This window comes from Grammomys surdaster, unplaced genomic scaffold (assembly GCF_004785775.1).
Source record: "Grammomys surdaster isolate TR1022 unplaced genomic scaffold, NIH_TR_1.0 189, whole genome shotgun sequence".
NCBI lineage: Eukaryota > Metazoa > Chordata > Mammalia > Rodentia > Muridae > Grammomys > Grammomys surdaster.
The window spans coordinates 5,974,453-5,992,741 of NW_021604634.1; the positions used below are offsets into that span (position 1 = coordinate 5,974,453).

The 18,289-nt window shown below is 40.3% G+C and overlaps 1 protein-coding gene across 2 annotated transcripts in view; it reads left to right on the forward strand.

Moving 5' to 3' along the window:
• Nucleotides 1-6,159: 6,159 nt before the first annotated feature.
• The window catches only part of Neto1 (neuropilin and tolloid like 1), a 111,249-nt gene continuing 99,119 nt past the window's right edge, over nt 6,160-18,289 (forward strand). Inside the window, exons 1-4 of one of the 2 annotated variants that reach the window (XM_028768950.1) lie at nt 6,160-7,120; nt 9,127-9,180; nt 9,422-9,559; nt 15,241-15,489. In XM_028768950.1, the coding sequence (XP_028624783.1) occupies nt 7,093-7,120; nt 9,127-9,180; nt 9,422-9,559; nt 15,241-15,489 (469 nt within the window). In that variant the 5' untranslated portion in view covers nt 6,160-7,092. Of the gene's footprint in view, nt 7,121-9,126; nt 9,181-9,421; nt 9,560-15,240; nt 15,490-18,289 lie in introns of those variants that run through there. The other variant, XM_028768951.1, reaches the window with a different exon arrangement.

Sequence of the window (18,289 nt, forward strand, 5' to 3'; positions counted from 1 at the left end):
TGGGCTAAGTATATACAAACCATCACATTCCTGGCCCCCCAATAGGCTTTTTAAGCACATGAGCCTAAGGTGTCATACATCAACATAGCAAAATGCAAATCTCTGAATTTGAACATTTACTCTAACTTCAAAATTCCCCATAGTCTATAGCAGTCTCTACAATGTAAAAGTCTATAGTTCAAAGTCTCTTTTGAGATTCATTTAAACACTTAACTGTAACTAGCTGGGCAAACGTCGAACTCTGCATCTCCAATGTTTGATGTCAAAGCAGACTTCAGAATTCCTTTTTTTTTTTTTTTTCATCTGTGTTGACTGCAACCAACTTCTCCTGGGCTGGTCCCACTTCTTAATAGCAGCTTTACTCAGCAGATATCCCATGGCTCTGGTATCTCAAACATCTTGGGGTCTCCAAGGTAATTTCAATTTTACTATTTCCTGTTCTAGTGTCTGGGATCCACACATGATCTTCTGGGCTCCTCCAAGGGACTTGGATCACTTCTCCGACTTTGTCCTCTGTAGAACTTTAAGTACTGGTTGACTCTATTCAACTCCTGCTGTTGTTCTTCATGATCATCTTACAATACTGGCATCTCCAGTACACTGGGATATTCTACTTCAACTAGGCTTCACCAATAGTTTCTCATAGGTTCTCTTAATGGTGCCAAGCATCAACCTCTTAGCATGACCCCTTCAGAACTGGACCGGCTACTGGAATTGAGGCTGCACCTTCACCAAGAGCCTTCACTGGCCTCTCACAGTGCCAAGACTCAGTTGCTCTTCAAGTCCTGTTCATATTTTCAAAACCAGTAGCACCTGGGTGACTCTTACACCCAAGTTCATTACCAAGTTCATTACTAAGTTCAACTGTACCATGAGGTACAACCTTGGCTATCTCTGGAACACAGCTTCTTTGTGCTCTCAGAAAACACTTCCCAGAAGATCAGAAGATGTCACCTCAGTGATGCTGGTCTCTTCTTCATCACCAGTAATTTCTTAGTTCCAACTAACAAGCATCAATTATTCCAGTAGTCTCTTCTATTCTTGACTCTAAAGCCAGAGCAACAAGGCCAAAGCTGCCTAGTTCTGTTGCACGCTAAGGCTGGAACATGGTTCTCTTTTTTCTATTACATTATCACCAGCTTTCTTTTTTTCTTCTTTCACTGCTTAAGCTTCGCTGTCCTGGAACTTGCTCTGTAGATTGGCTTTGAACTCTGCATGGCTCTGTCTTCTGAATGCTAGGATTAAAGATGTTGTCTTAGTCAAGGTTTCTATTCCTACACAAACATCATGACCAAGAAGCAAGTTGGGGAGGAAAGGATTTATTCAGATTACATTTTCACATTGCTGTTCATCACCAAAGGAAGTCAGGACTGGAACTCAAGAAGGTCAGGAAGCAGGAGCTGATACAGAGGCCATGAAGGGATGTTACTTACTGGCTTGCTTCCCCTGCCTTGCTCAACTTGCTTTCTTATAGATCCCAGGACTACCAGCACAGGAATGGTACCACCCACAATGGGCCCTCTCACCCTTGATCACTAATTGAGAAAATGATTTACAGCTGGATCTCATGGAGGCATTTCCTCAAGGGATGCTCCTTTCACTATGATAAATCCAGCTTGTATCAAGTTGACACACAAAAACAGCCAATACAGGTGTGTACCACCATGCCAGAATTGAAACTTTTCTTCACCTAGAACCTGCTCTCTCCTCTGTCTGAGGCTAGGCCTGAATGCAGAGATCTGCTTGGCTTTGTCTCCTGGGATTAAAGGCATGTACTACCATGCCTAAACCTAAATTTAGCTAGGTGAGATCTTGCCCCAAGGTGACCACTCCCTTAATTCAATTTAATATCCTTGAACACAGGATTCAGCTCCATTTCATTTTTTGGCATCCCTTTAATACTCAAACCACATATTTTACATTTTTCCTTTCTAAGCTTGCTATTCTTGTCCAAAACGCTCTTCATGAGGCTTACCCAGAGAACAAAGTCTCTGATGAGCTTTTTTGAGATTTCCTTTGTTGATGCAATTAATATAAATCGCTTTACCTTAGCCTCAGCTAGACTCTTCAGATAAGGGCAAAAGGCAGCCACATTCTTCACCAAAATACCACAAAAACAGTCTTTAGGCCACATATTGAAATTCTCCACTTAAACCTCTTGGGCCAGGTCCACACAGTTTAAAACACTATTAGCAATAAAGTCTTCTATATCCCTACTAGAATATCCCATTAAGTCCCACATAAAGCATTCCACTGCTTTCCAAATCCAGAGTCCCAAAATCTACATTCTTCCAAACAGATGCACGATCAGGCTTAATCACAGCAATACCCCAGTCCCTTGTATCAACTTCTGTCTTAGTTAGGGTTTTACTGCTGAGAACAGACATCATGACCAAAGCATCTCTTAAAAAAGCAAAATTTAATTGGGACTGGCTTACAGGTTTAGAGGTTCAGTCCATTATCATCAAAGCAAGAGCATGACAGCATTCAGGCAGTCATGGTGTGAGAGAAGCTGAGAGTTCTACATCTTCATCTGAAGGCTGCTAGCAGAATACTTGTTTCCACACCGCTAGAAAAAGGGTTTTACAGCCCATGCCCACAGTGACACACCTACTTCAACAAGACCACAACTCTAAATAGTGTTACTTCCTGAACCAAGCATATACACACTAACCCACCTTCAAAATTTCTAACCCAGATTTGTTTCTGTCTAAAAAAACTGCAGGGACAAAAATGGAACAGAGACTGGAGGAATGATTGACCAATGACCAGTCCAACTTGGTATCTATCCCATCTTCATGTACCAAACTCTGACACTATTTTGGTGCCATGATACGTTTACAGACAGGCACCTAAACATGGCTGTCCTCTGAGAGACTCTACCAGTAGCTGACTGAGACAAATGCAGATACAGTCAACCGTTGGACTGAGGTTGGTAACCCCTATGGAAGAGCTACAGAAAGTATTGAAGGAACAAAGGGGATTGCAACTCCATAGGAAGAACAACAGTGTCAACTAATCAGGACCCTTGGGAGTTCACAGAGACTAACCACCAACCAATGAGCATACACAGGCTGGTCTGAGATCCCTGGCACATATGTAGCAGAGGACTGCTTTGTCTGGCCTCAGCTGGAGAGGATGTGCCTCATCCTATAGAGACAGGATGCCCCAGTGAAGAGGGATACCTGATTGAGGGGTTGAGGGTGAGAGGAAGAGCACTTTTTCAGAGGCAAAGGGGAGGGGGAATGTATGAAGAGTTTTGGAATGTGGGGCAACATCTGTAAAATCAAGAAATAAAATAATTAATGCAATAATAATAATAATAAAGAATTAAAGGCAAATTATAAAGCAAGTGGGATATGAGAGAAGGTTGACCATGTAAGTATGAATGCAAAAGGAAAGAGTGTGATCTTTAACAAAATAGAAACTCTTGCAGCCTGGGAGATTCAGTAGAGCAGAGTAATAGCCTGTGCATCTGCCTTGACTCATTCTCAGGGGAGAGATCCTGGGTGTTGCTAAGATCTAGGTGGGGGTGGGGGTGGAGTGTGCAGAAGTGCATACTCACTCCTTTTAGTACCTAGGCTGGAGCCACGGCAAAGATGATCAGTTTCAGGTACTGCCCACAAGTGCTGTAGGTACAGAAAACTAGGCAGGTCACTGAGATTTTGACTTAACAACAGAGGCATGGGTACAGGTTAGGTTCCTCCTCCCTCTTTTCTTCTATCCCTCCCTTTCTTCCTGGGATTTCCTCTCTGAATTTCCCATGATAGACTTTTGTGTGTGTGCCCTTACTTTCTGATACAAGGACCACCTGACTAGAAACAGCTGTGTGGCCACTCCCCTGAGTGGACAAACTGGACAAACAGAAAACAAGAGTGTTAGTATAAGTCTGAACCTAGTGACATCATATTCAGGGGCCAGAGGTCTGGTGACTCCTGCATCGTTACTGAGGCAACCACTCCCAGGATTCACCTGCGCGCTCACCTGCACCTGGGAAGTTACATGTCATCACCCACTTAAATAATTGAGACCGCCCCAACCTCACTCTCTTCCTCTTCTCTTCACCTCCTCCTCCATCTCCCCCGCTTCTCTCTCCCACTCCCCTCCCTCAATAAACCCCTCCCTGTGGAACCGGATTGGCCTTGTGCTGTCTGTTCAAACTGCGCCAGATTCTTACAAAGACGGCACTTGGAGCAGGAGTATTTAATTTGTAGTTGAAAATTCTCTAAAACTATTTCAAGTGGTGCCATCGTTTCTTTGAAGAGCTTGTCATTTTGGGTCTGTCTAGTAAGAACCACCTTCTCTTAAGAATTCCCATGCACAGTTATCCTCTCAAGCCACCGCCATATATCCAGAAGCCCACCCTACACCCCTCAAATGACCCAGTTACTGGGAAGCATTTCTCACCTGCATTCTTTGTCACACATTCACTACTGAAACATCTCTTGCTTCTTCCTTACTTCTGCTGGCTCTAATCTGCTCTCCCCACTCCCATTCCCAAACTCAAAACCCTTGTGGGCACAAGAATCACGTGTGGATCACATGACTTCTATAGGCCATTCTGCGGGGGTCTTTAGACTCACCAGCTCTGGAGCAGCATAGGTACAGCTTTGCCTTTTTTCAGGCTCATAGCTCCTCTTACAGGCGTGACTTCAAGAGAAATTGGTTTGCTGATGACAGAATGGTACTCTCTCCTGTGATTCCTTGCTTCTCTCTCTCTCTCTCTCTCTCTCTCTCTCTCTCTCTCTCTCTCTCTCTTTCTCCCCCCTCCCCCATCTCTCCTCTCCTTTCTTTCTTGTTTGCACTCTAATTCTCTCTAGCTCTCTTGTCTTCTTTGACACATACGCTTACATAGACTAAATAGGTTGTTCGGTTCCTTTACACTACCATTCAAGACTTGCAGTCCTGAGTATCCAGGAACCAGAAGCTCCAATTTCTGTGTTGATCCCCCTCTAAACTAGAGTCATTCATTCTGCACCACAACGTGCCTCGTGCCACCCTCCCCAGCACCAATACGGGAACCGGTGGACCTCATCACCTGCATTAATGCACTCAGCAGACACCCACACACCCACGTGGGCCTCTCCAGCAACAGTAGCAGCAGCAGGTAGCTGGTGCACAGACTGTACCTTTGGTTTTGGAATCTCTCTCTCTCTCTCTCTCTCTCTCTCTCATTTCTTTTCCAGTCCCCGGTTATTTTATTGGACTTCTCTGAGGAGACCCCTCTTAGCAGCCTCATGTATCTATTGGCTCTCCCCTCCCGTTCTTTTCACCCTCATTCCCACACTACTATGATCCCCAGCTGAGTGCAGTCTGAGCTGTAGTGCTGCAGATGCCAGAGGGTCTTTCCGCTGGAGCTGCACAACGGAGGCTCAGTTTGCAGCTCTGTGGTCAGCACAGGCCAGGGAGCCGCGACTTGGGAGCCAGCGTGTCATCCTAGTGCTTCTGGACAGGAGTGGGAGGAGGTGCTGTACTGTAAGGGGAGGACTTCCAGATGCTGCCTGCTCCAGCCCCACCCCCTACTCCCCAACCTCACAGTGCTGCTTCATAGTGTTTACTGTGATTTCGCATTCACCTATTCGTAATTTTCCGAATTGGGGGTGTGTGGGGGGGAGTTCTTCCTGCTGTTTTCCGGGCAACTCCTCTCTCCTGTGAGTTTCAGGAGCCCGGCGTGCGCGCGTTTGTGTGTATTAGGGTGGAGTGATCTGTGTTTGCTTTTGGACGATTTTGAGTATTTTTCCAAGAAAGGTACATTTCAAGGGACTGAATATTTGCAGTAGCAATTTGGGGGAATTCTCCAGCGAATCTCCTCTAGTGATTAATCGTGAAACTTTTACAGCTTCCCTTGTTCTTCCAGCGCCCGGGCTTTCGCTCGGTTAAAGGGTGAAGAGAGAGGACTCGAGAAAGCTCCACGTGGAGGGACAGGAGACAGAGTCATTTCTAACCTTTAAAAAGTGAAAATCCGAACTCGTAGGGGCATTTTTGCATGATGGCCCCTCCCCCTTCCACGCCTTTCACTCTCCACTGAGATGCAGTGGGGAATTCGCGAAGCTCCTCTAGCCCCTTCTGCTGGAGCTGGCTGAGTGAAAGAACCCAGCCTGGTCTTCACCCCCTCCCCATCCCCCACAAACCAAGCCGCTGTGATGTCCTTGCTGTCGCCGCCGCCCCATTCCGCCGCGTACCAGCCCTGGGGGCACCGGCTCTGCTCAACTAACCAGTCTCACCCAGGCTTCGGGCTTCCTGGAGGGTCATGCAACCCATAGCTATGACTAAGACGCTCACTTGGTAACTCTGCCATATTCCTTATCTTTCCCTCCCTTCCCTCCCCTCCCCCTTTAACCACCCCCGTGTTCCCCTCCACCACCCTTGAGCCCTCCCCCGCCCCCAGACGCCCACCCTTAGACTCCTTTTCCTGCAAGATCGCAGAGGTGGCGCGCAGCCCGACGAGTCGATGACGGACCCCTGCCTCCTGCCTTCAATGCCTCAGCAGAAGACCCCCAAAGGCTGGAGAGAGGAGGGCTGCTGCTGGACATCCTCCGGGCGACGCTGCTCGGACCTGGTGCTAGTGGTGGATGAGACTGGCGACTGAACAAGTCCCTGTCTCTGTCTTCGCTGTCGCCCGCCCAGTCGTTGCCGTCGATCCGGACCGGTTCCCACCTTGCTCCTTCTGCCTCTCACCTCAGATCGGGACCCGGCTTCAGGCGCCCCGGGGCTCGCCCCGCGCCTGCCGCCGCCCGCGCGCCGACTGCCCGCCGCGTCCTCCTGACAGCTGCGGCGGCGGTGATGCAGAGGAGGAGGGCGCTGCCGGCGGCGGTGCTTATGGTGGCGGTCGGCGCCCGGGTGTAATGCGAGCGTCATGGTGGAGATGCTGGCTTCGCGGTGGTGAGAGAGCAAACGAAGGCGAGAGCTAGCCAAGGGCGGAAGACAGACCAGTTCCGATGCTTTCTTTCCTCTGTCGCTTCCCCTCCACTGTATTTTATCCGTGGTTTGCGTATTTAAAATCTCTGGACTCAATCCTCTCCCTACCACCGAAGTCTCCCCGTTTCTAAATGGAATTAGTGGAGATCGGAGCCTCTGGTGTAACGCACAGACATGATCTATGGACGCAGTTTGTTTCACAGTGAGTACCTCTCCAGAGTGCCAGTCTGTTCCCGGGGTGCTTCCACCTCTCCTCTTGAACCCATGTGCCAGGAAAACCCTACCAACTACTCCAGCCAGACCCCGCAGTCCCTTGGAGTCTGGGGCAGATGTAAACTTTCGTACTGCAGCATCATACAGCCTGGCGGGGGCGGCGCGCAGAGTGGCGCTGGACCTCAGAGTTGGTCAGGGAAAACCATCTCTCCATAGGCAGGATCTCTGGGTGGTCCAGAGGACTGTATAGTTAAAAAGTGGACACATACAGGAGATGCCGGTCCCCAGAGAGAACGCAGGTGAAAAGAAGGAGGCAGTAGGGTTGATCTTTGCTGGGCAAGAAGAAATAATCCTCCTTTGTGGGGTTGAGGGGTTCAAGGGCCCGTCTTTCATCCCCCAGGTAAGCTAATGTATACCTGAACTCAAGTGGTTCAGGAGGAGTGCAGCCACTGCCCTCTAAAGCACTAATCCTGTTTGGGAGTGTAGTAAAGCCTGGGGGTGAGGTGAGGAGAAGTGGAGGCAAATAAAGAAGTCAATAAAGAGAATGTCAGAAAACGTGTCATGAAGCAAGACCTGTGCCACTGTCAGTTAAGAGATTCGCTTAATCCACGAGTTCAACACTGTATAGGTCCACTATATGATCCCATCAAAAGAGAAGAGAAAGAGCAGGGTAAGAAGGTGTACTCTGATAAGCCTGGAGCCTCTGTATGCTTGTGGTGGGGGAGGGAGTTGTAGAATGACAGCATGTTAAGAGTTAGAAATGATAAATCTACACACACACACACACCACGACGACAACAAATCTTTGATTCTTAAGGGTAGATGGATGGCCTGAGCAAAGCATAAAGTAGTGCAATTTATAATTCCTCAAAACTTAATGTCGAGATTCAGATAATGCTTTTTCCTGAGAATAATCTTTAGCCATCAATAGAACACAGGTCCTATGATGTACTTTAGATAAGATATCTGAATTATGCCCCAATTTCTTTCCCCTAAATTAATTTTAAGTGGAAATGGGCAAAGGAAGGTTTTTTTTGTAATTGGTCAAAATAAATAATAAAAATGAAACAGATGAAATGTTCTTTATTACTAAGAATAGATGTTTTAAACTGTTTTCTAGTTTCAGGTTTTCTAGACAATTTTTTTTTTGAGTGAAGCAGAAATAAGGAAACAGAAGTTTAGGTCGTTGTAGCATTGCAGAATTACTGTTCAGTGACAGACCAGTGTCTCTGACCCTGCATGTTAGGGTCTGTGTGAAAGGACTTTGTGGATGCTTATAGAAATCCCTTTTCTCAAAAGTGTTGTCTGCTTCTGAACGCTAGACAATTTAGAATCAGAGTAAAAATTAGAAATTATGAGTTTACAGCTGGGGAATGTCACAAACAGGGCTAGTTGGTAGTTTGGTAAGGTTTTTGAAAGGAACAAAAGCTAAACTAAGACAAACAAAAAATCCTAACCCCTTCCTGTAGTTCTGTTTCAATGCCAATCCACTTTGCTGTTTTCTCTTGCTTTCCCATCCCACCTGTCCTAGGCTTTGCAGGATTGTTTATATTCTAATATCTAAGCTTATTGGCAATGTGTTAGGGTGGATCATGGAGATGTGGCTCTTCCATTCTTTCCTCCATCTACTTGTGGCCTCCTTTACTTCCAAAGACACTGACAAAGCTCTTAGAGGAGAGAACTCTTTACTAAGAAGAGATCTTGAAACCTCTTTGCAGTCTGTTTAACATTTGCAGAGTGCAACATTGTCTCAAGCCTTGCAATATTTGGGTATTGACCAATTTAAATAGGAAGCACTTCCATATGGTAGTCCAAAGTTTTCCTCTGAACATTTTGCATTAGATTTCCTAAGTTTTGAGTCACCTTTGTAGGATCAGCAATGAAAACCCTATTCTATTTCGGTGTCAACATATCTATCAATTGTCTTATAGTTTTATAAGATTTGGTCATTTTGTTGGTAATTTCTAAATTTCTAATTATTCTTTTCTGTTTCAGTTATAGCAAGTTTAATCATCCTCCATTCTTCTGGAGCAACCAAAAAAGGAACAGGTGTGTTTCCTTGGAAAAGTTCTAATGGAGATGTTTAATTACTGTGCATTGTCCTATTTCACCGTACCCATTATATTTCAGAATAGCTGAACATTTTATAGCATGAATAATTGACTGGCTTTGACTAAAAGACCATTTCAAAGTTAATTTACTAATGGATATTATGAAGAATATCTTGTCTATTTTGGTATCATAAAATATTGGATGATGGTTTTTAAAAAAAAAAAATTTTGTTTTGCAGAAAAACAAATCACCCCAGAAACACAGAAGTCAGTGCAGTGTGGAACGTGGACAAAGCATGCAGAGGGAGGTGTCTTTACCTCTCCCAATTATCCCAGCAAATATCCCCCGGACCGAGAGTGTGTCTATATCATAGAAGGTAAGAGTAGAAGTACCCAAGCCTGAGAAGAAATCCAAAGCCTGGCCTTCTCCAGGCTTATGAGTGTCCCTAAGTGTACACAGAGACATTACAAAATTAATTTGGGAGATACTGAACATAAATATTTCTTAACAAACAAATAACTATAAAACTAGATTCTGATAATTACTGGAATTATAAGAAATGAGTTATGAGTACACAAATATCTGGAAAATGAAACAAGTCCACAACCTAAAAGATTATTTTGCAGTGCTCTAAAACAATAGAATTACTGTGTACTTGGTAAACTTTGTCAGTTTGTGACATTTTGAGAAATAATTAATTTACTAGTTTAGCCATAATTATAATAACCGATATATTTCTAATCTTTTCTTCAATGTGAACAAGCAAGACAGACCATGTGAATGGCAAAGGTGTGACTATAGTGATGTTTTCCAAAGTTTTGTAGCTTTTTGTTACTTGAAAGTGACATGATACCATTTTTCAAGTCAGCCAGGGTTCTAACATATGAAATTTTCATCTATTTCCCAACTTAAAGAACAAAAAGAAGGATTACAAGAAGATTAACCCTTTTGAATATTTTCCATTTCTTCTAAGTTTGACTCACCTACTGTTAAATACAGAGGAAACTTAAAATATTTGATCCTGTGTTCCAGTGATGAAAGCTAAATTTTAAGTGTTACTTTAAAATAACCTCGAGCTCCATATCATCCATAACAGAGTAAGTGATGGTAATAGAAAATCATGACTCCTTAGGATCTACTCATAAACCAGAGTCACAATCACATGATAGATCTTTCAATAACTCTGGTTTCTGTTTTTTTTTTATTTTAAGAAGCTCTATTTTAAAATGATATTTTTATTTTCATTTTCATACATAAGTCAGGACTCTTCCTCTTCTTCTTGCATTGTCCAAAGTAGAGGTTGCTTTTAAATCAAAGATAACAAAAACTATGTAAACGTTGATGTTTATAGGACAAAACAAACCAATTAAAACAAACAATTGGAAGTTTGGATTGCAAGAAAATGAAAACATTGGTTGATGCCAGCTGTTATTTTTTTTTCAAGTTCATGTTACATATGTATTAATTAAATGAATTAAAATAACATGAACTTTTGAAGAATTTACTATATTCCAATACATTCCTCATAGGAAAACGGCCTAATGTTGTGAATTAGGAAATGGAGGCAAAGAGAGATTAAATATCTGACTGAAACTCAAAATACTTGTATTTGAAAGACCAAAGTTTAAAAATGCTAGATTACTTAAGAGGAGAATCAGAGTGAGTTATCTTATTAATAAAAAAATTAATTAAGTCAGAAAGGAAGTGTTGCCTGTTAGCTGTGTTTTCTCCTATATTAACTTTGGTGCCTTAAGAAGTACTGCCTGCCTTGAATATAATAATATTCATATAGTCTCATTTATTTTTGTATTTGTATATTATTTATATATATATTTATATATTCTTTATATATATTTATATAGTACTTATATAATTATTTATATATTAAGAACAAAATGAAGGGAGGAAAGGAACAGAACGTCTGCTATTTGTGAGCCCATCCACGAACACTTTACATGTTCAGATGATGCTGTAGCAGCTCTTTTACAGACTTGCCACAAACATTGCACACAGCTTACAAGATACTAGAATTATCGTGCTGTCAATGGACTTGGGAAGGAAGTCTGTGTAAACTGGGTGCTTCAAAGTTTACATAGGACAGCTGGATCAAGGAGATGAAGATAGAACTATGGTGTTATTCCTCATTGTTTGTGGGTACCAGGTGGTACTCACAAGTCCTCTTTTCTTAAGAACACCATGCACTAAAGTATAGAGAGTTGGTAACAAGGGGACACCTAGGACTCCTCCAAAGGTAAAGAGAGAAACAGGCAAGAGATAAATGATCCTAAAAAGAAGATCTCTATTCTAGGGGCCAAGTCTTTTGAAATTCATACAGTAATTGCAGGCAATGGAGTACCACTGAAAGAATTCAGAAAACTAATGAGGTGTAACTTCAGTGGAAAAGTAACTGAAGGAAAGGAACTCCAATCAAGGGGCTACTGTGAATGGCCAAATAAAACAGAGTAAAACTAAACTACAGACATTGGCAGGGGTGACAGAGCAAAGGGAGGAAATGACATGAATTTAGAAAATTGAAATGTAAATGATTGAGTGGGAGAGGAGAGAAAGCACAATAAAGTGCTCAATTTTGCCATTTACATGAGTGTCTTTTGGAATGAACAAATTGTGGATTTTTAGTTCTATGCTGATTCTTCATATTTATAGGATATAAATACAGAGATTGCCCTGATGGTTTCATGCAGTGATAACTACCAGAAGGAAGTATTTAGAACACTAGTGTTTCAATGTGTTAAAAATATAGATGTCTAGAGCTTTCCCTAGACTGCCTCTGTTTTCGTGATAAGGCTCAGGCATCATCTGATTGTGAAATCATTCTACTGGATTTTAACACCACCCAGCGCACTGGCGTCCCATACACAGAGGTTGGGGGATATCTGGAACATAATGTGTTGGGAATGGACAGAATAGGGAGAGCCAAACTCCCAGAAGGAGCCTCCAATGAGGAGAGGAATCATGTAGGGATATCATGGAGTAGGTAGCTGTGGATGAGATTCAAGAATCAGTCAGTTTCCAAGTGACAGTTGTTACAAGAAAAAACTAGGCAAATAAGCATATGTGTTTATCATATGAAGCAATTAAGAGTCTGCTTGTGACTTTAGCATGAGCATAATGGTTAACACAGTGAGAGAGGGAACCGTCTCCCAGTCGTAGAAGACTGAGGGGAAACAGTACTTGGAGATGGGGAATTGAGGATGCACAGTAAACAGGGTTTTGTTTTGTTTTTTTTTTAAGAGAAAAATTACACATACTTATCTCTAGACAGAATTGTTTGATCAGTAGAAAATAGGTAAATTGAAAATTAAAACGAAAGACAGCATTTTTTTTTATTGTTGACACAATGTGGAATGCCCAAGAAGGCTGTGTCAATGAAGCTTCATTGTCTAGGATGGTTTATTTTGTGGGTATATCTGTGAGGGATTTTCATAATTGGGGAAAATGAGGTAGGAAAATTCATCCTGAAAGTGATTGACACTATTTATTAGCCTGGCTCTTCACTGTAAAAGGAAAGAGCCAGTGTATTCTATTATTGCTCTCTGCTCCTGTGGATACAATGTAACTGGTGGTTTCAGGTTCCTTCTACCTGGAAGTTCTCTCATAAGGAGGCCTCTAACGTGGAATTATGAGTTTAATAAACATTTTCCCATTCCAGTTGCTTTTGCCAGGGTATTTTATAATAGCAACAAGAAACAAAACTACGAAGGATAAATAAATAGCTAAGTTGCTGAAGATAAGAGAAATCATGTTTAAAAAAAATCATGTGCACTCTCGATTATGGAAAGCAAGATCATTTGGTGGATTTCAAATGCTGTTTGCACTCATTCAGATTAGGAAGGTCCATTGTATGTTTAGCAAGTGGGTGTGCATGGACACAGCATTCCAAGAGCCACAGAGAGATGAGTGGAAATCTAAAGGAATTTTACTTTCAGTTGCACATCAAGTAGGGGCAATAGAGTGAAGAAGGCTAGAACTCTACTAAGTTGATGATGAAGAAAAAGTGAGTTTATAGAGCTGGAACCTCACAGGTTCAGTTTGCCTATACTGTAACCACTCATTTGTACATCAACCATAACAACTCTGTGTAGCATGTTTACTTTTTAAAAAGTTATTTGATATTTTCTAAAATTTGGCTCATGGAATTTTTTTAAATGAGCTTATGTGTGGTTAATTGCAGCATGCTGGCTGGATGAAAAATTAATTATCCATGAGTAACAGGATTCTCCAGAAGCTGCATGAGGGTATGCTGCTAGACAACGGCTTGAGTGGCATGTTTATCCATGCTGGGTAGAGTGTTAGCCATGAGGAAAACGAAAATAAATATATTATGTGCAAATTATGGCAGTTCCCTAGTTAAGAATACAAGTAGATGGTATTGGATATGTTGATAAATAACATATTAAATGCTAAGTAAATTGGCACAAGAGAGTATTCTCAGCTTTCTTTTCCTTAGCCTTGTATTATTTGCATCTAAAAGAAATTCCTGATATACTGAAGTGATTTATTTTCTTACAATCTTCCTCTGACTTATCGAAGAGCAGATAAACAAGCAGACTCATACTGTAGAGTACAATGTACTCAAGTAATACACTAAATGCTCTTCATAAACATCCCATTTCTTAAACATAAATCTTTATGTTTGTAGAGTAATATGCTCAATAAAAACACAATTTGTCAGATAGTTTAAAGGAATATTTTTTCAATTTAAAAGGTTTAGGCATTTATTGGAAATTCTTTCAACTCTATCCAACCTCTTCTGGTTTTTGACCTTTGTAATATATCTAATGTCAAAAAAAAAAGAAAAAAGAAAAAAGAAAAAACAAAGAAAAAAGAAAAAGAAAAGAAAATCTGGCCAAGGTTATAAATGTCTTGCTTTCAGTGGATAATGAATTGCAAATATTTTATGGATCAAAGCTGTTTTAGAGAATAACACAAGCAGACCTCTTTGGTGTTGATTTTAAATTTTAGACTGGAAGATCAGTAAGTTTATATTTTATTACAAAATTCTCCTATTTCTAAGTTATCACATACCTCAATTCTATATAAGTTACTGGCATCTAAGCTTGCAGAAATTTAATGTTTATGTCACTATTTGTGGTGATCAATGTACACTTAGGAAACAGAATAGCATGGATATTTTCAGAGATCTATAGAAATATTTATAAAGATAAACTACTTTTAATTTACTCAAAAAAGTCTTTAAAAACTTTCTCAATGACATATATTGTGCTTTAGTACCGTGAAAAGAACGCAAACAAGGTTCTTGTCTTATTTCTACTAAACAAGGTTGGCTTAGAGGCCTGAAGACGTAGCATAGTGATAGAACATGCTTTTTCATGTGCCAGACCTTGGTTTCAATCACCTGCACTGAAAAGCAAAACAAAAGCAAACCATAGAAGTCAAACAAATAAAACCCTCCCTCAATAGGCAGAAGTTAAATTAAAGGTGTCTAGACATGAAAGAGAATGAACAATTGTGCACTAGCTGGAGAACCTTAGAAAAGAAGACTTCTCTAAGTGCGTTGATTTGCTGATTCTGAGGTGGTGAGATCATGGAGGTGGGGTATCCTCAAGGCCTTTAATTGTCAAGTGCCTTGGAATGATGAGATCACATTTGCTTTCTGGAGTCATTAACCTTAGTACCTTGCATAGGCTTCTGGTTGCAACTACTTTTACATAGCTGCCCTGGGGATAGTTCCCAACTGGTTTCTGAACCTTTGATCTGAAGACTACAGATTCTCAGGTGGGAGAGATCTATACCCTTCCTTCTCCTAACGTGAGTTAACAGCATTGCTGACTTGAGGTCTGCTCCCTGTCAGTCATTTCACATTACATCAGCAGCTTTAAAGGTCAACCATTAGGTGCTCTGTAGTGAACATATCCCTACAATAGTAAGCATCTTCTTCCTGTGTATTTCCATGTAACTCTTCTACTGATTTCGATTGAACACTATACAAATAGGATCTGATATAGAATCAGTAAATCGGCCTCAAGACTTAAGGAACTGTTGTCTACATGTAATCTTTCTCTTGTTATTTTACAGCTGCCCCAAGGCAGTGCATTGAACTTTACTTTGATGAAAAATACTCAATCGAACCATCTTGGGAGTGTAAATTTGATCATATTGAAGTTCGAGATGGACCCTTTGGCTTTTCTCCAATAATTGGAAGGTTCTGTGGACAACAGAATCCACCTGTAATAAAATCTAGTGGACGATTTCTGTGGATTAAATTTTTTGCTGATGGCGAGCTGGAGTCTATGGGATTTTCAGCTCGATATAATTTCACACCTGGTAAGTAAAAGCTTCTTTTCCATTATTTTTCTTGCTTTTCTTTCTCTTTTCTATTTTCATAGTAAAAAAATCTTGAAAATGATGAAATTTTTTACCGAATTCTCCAATAATGTTTAAAATGCAACCTGTAAATCCTTTTTCTTATTCTTTACAAATTCTGAAAAAAAAAATCCAAAGTCTTTCATTTTATCATTTAGTAGGTAAAGGGTGAATCAGAAGTCTATGTGGTCACCAGGAACACAACTAATCGAAATAACTTCCAAAATATTGAAATGTATAATTTGAGAAAGAATCTGTCATATAGAACTTAATTCTAGGTAGGATCTCACTAAACTTTAAAAGACAATTGTAATATTTAAAAGGATGTTCATTAAAATAAAATTTAAGAATGTGGAAATAAAATTTACTTGTTCTACAAATTATTATTTATAAGGCAAAGGCATCGACACACGGTAGCCTAATTTATTTTAGAAATAGAAATATTTCAGAGATTTGTGGAAAAGAAACCAGAAGCCTATGGGAACCAGCTGTTCACTCTAATTCTATAGCTGGAACTAGGAGTATCACAAAATTACAGATTATATTGATTTTCATCTGATATTCAAAGAGTTCTTTGATGGTAACAGGCTCATTTTCTTAAATGTTGCCTTTTGTTACTACAAAAATACATTATTATATTACTAAACCCCCAAATCATTCGATACCCATCAATTGATATTTGATGAAGTGAAGCCATTTTTTTTCAAACTGAAGAAAATCACTCAAATTACACACAACACAAAACTTACACATGCTAACAGGCTTCTCACTTTGTATGTGGTATTTTATTTTAGTTATATAGACAAGAAGAAACATACAATATAGGCAAAATCTTTGAAGTTACTATTTCATGCAACAAGAGGACTGAGGGCTAGCTAAGTGGTAGAACTTTTGCCTAGTGTTGTGAGGTTTTGCCCTCCTTCCCCACTACCACAAAAGAAAACAATTTGCATTTAAATAGGTTTTTTGTGAACAAAGAATTCACAATTTTGAAGATAATTGTCATAGGATTTAGGATTGCTCCCTTTATGTCATAGAGTACCTGTTAATAATTCAGATATTAAATGCATCATGTGGATTAAACTTAGGCATTATAATATTTCATGAAAACACTTTGTTATTTTGGCTCTTAATCACTTTTTATGAAGTTTAGACTGGACATAGAAATCATGGCTATTTCCCACAATAAAACCTATTTGTCATATTTCAAAAATACATAAACATTTGTACTATCTTGGCTAGCATATTATTTTGTTGGATTTTTAAATATATGATTTGCAGGTATTTTGAATATAACCTATAATAGAAATGCTTACAGGAGAAAGAGTTTTATGAGTATATTTGCAATATGAGTTTGTCGATTGTGAACATATCTAGGGCTTGAAAGTATCCTCGTCTAAAAAAAAAAATGTCACATCAGCCACATTTCCCAACATAGCAACATCAACAACCCTGCCAGTTTCTTGTGGCATAACATAAATCATGGTACCTCTCTATTATCCAGGGTTTCCAATAGTCATAGTGGAACCTAAGTATCAGTTATTTCTGTGGGTTAGTTGGAGCTATGGCCTTCATGTTTGATACAATGTTTCATTGTCAGGAGTAACTTAATCAGAAGAAGCCTTGTGAGAAAAATATTAGGAAACTAGAATGGCTTAACAATTCTCTTGGGTTTCTGTCTTTACTAGATAAATCCAGTAGAACTATTGTCTTCAGACAGTCAGTAGGACCATAAGAAGGGGACCCACAATGTTTTCATGATTTCAGAAGATATATTACTGAAGGCCTAGTAAGTGTGGCAAAACAATCTGCAACTCATTCCACTTAAAAATTAGGGTCTAGGGAAGCAAAGAGGAAAAGGCAGAGGGCAGAGCTGTTTGAATGCAGAGAGCATTTCAACCTAAAGTCCTGCTGTAGTTGTCATTTTGTTTAAATCTTACTTGGGTGTTTGACATGCATGGTAAGCTGGTGAAACTGAGGACAGAAGAGTTCCTCTGGTTGATTTCATGTTTCTAAATATCATCTTCTCATCACAGTAGAATCAGAGTGGAGAGGAAGGGCCAACTCATCAGGTCTAAGGCTGGAATATGAGGCAGCTGGAGGGGGTCAAGGGGGCACACCAACTTTAGGGCCAGGAAAGATCTACAGGTCTGGCTTTATTTTTTTTCTTTTTCATGCCATTGACCTTAGACATAACCCACAAAATTTTATCTTTTGCTACATTATTTTGTAAAAAATAAAGATAATATTGACAACCTCAGAATTATTTTTAAGCATGCATCAACCAGTATATAGTTCTGGATAAAAATTGTTTGAATGTTTGTAAGATTTCAATGGTCCCATAGCTAGTTTAAAAAAATGAATCAGATCATGTGTTCTTAAAACATAAGAATATTTTTATGCTATTGGAAAACAAGTATCTTAGATAGTTTTGAAGTATGCACTCTGTCTCTGCTTTTGGTGGTATTGTATATGTGGTAAGATTATGAAAAAAGTTAGTCCTATATCATATTGCCTTTGTTAAATTGTTTATTTGGGCCAAAGTCTCAATGGGAGAGTTATAGTCATTTCTGATGATAGTCATAAATGCAGGATAGTCATATGTACAGGAAGAAATAACCACAACTTCTCAAATTTTCCGGAGATGCTTTAGAACTCAAACTTTTCTTTCTTTCTTTCTTTCTTTCTTTCTTTCTTTCTTTCTTTCTTTCTTTCTCTCTCTCTCTCTCTCTCTCTCTCTCTCTCTCTCTCTCTCTCCCTA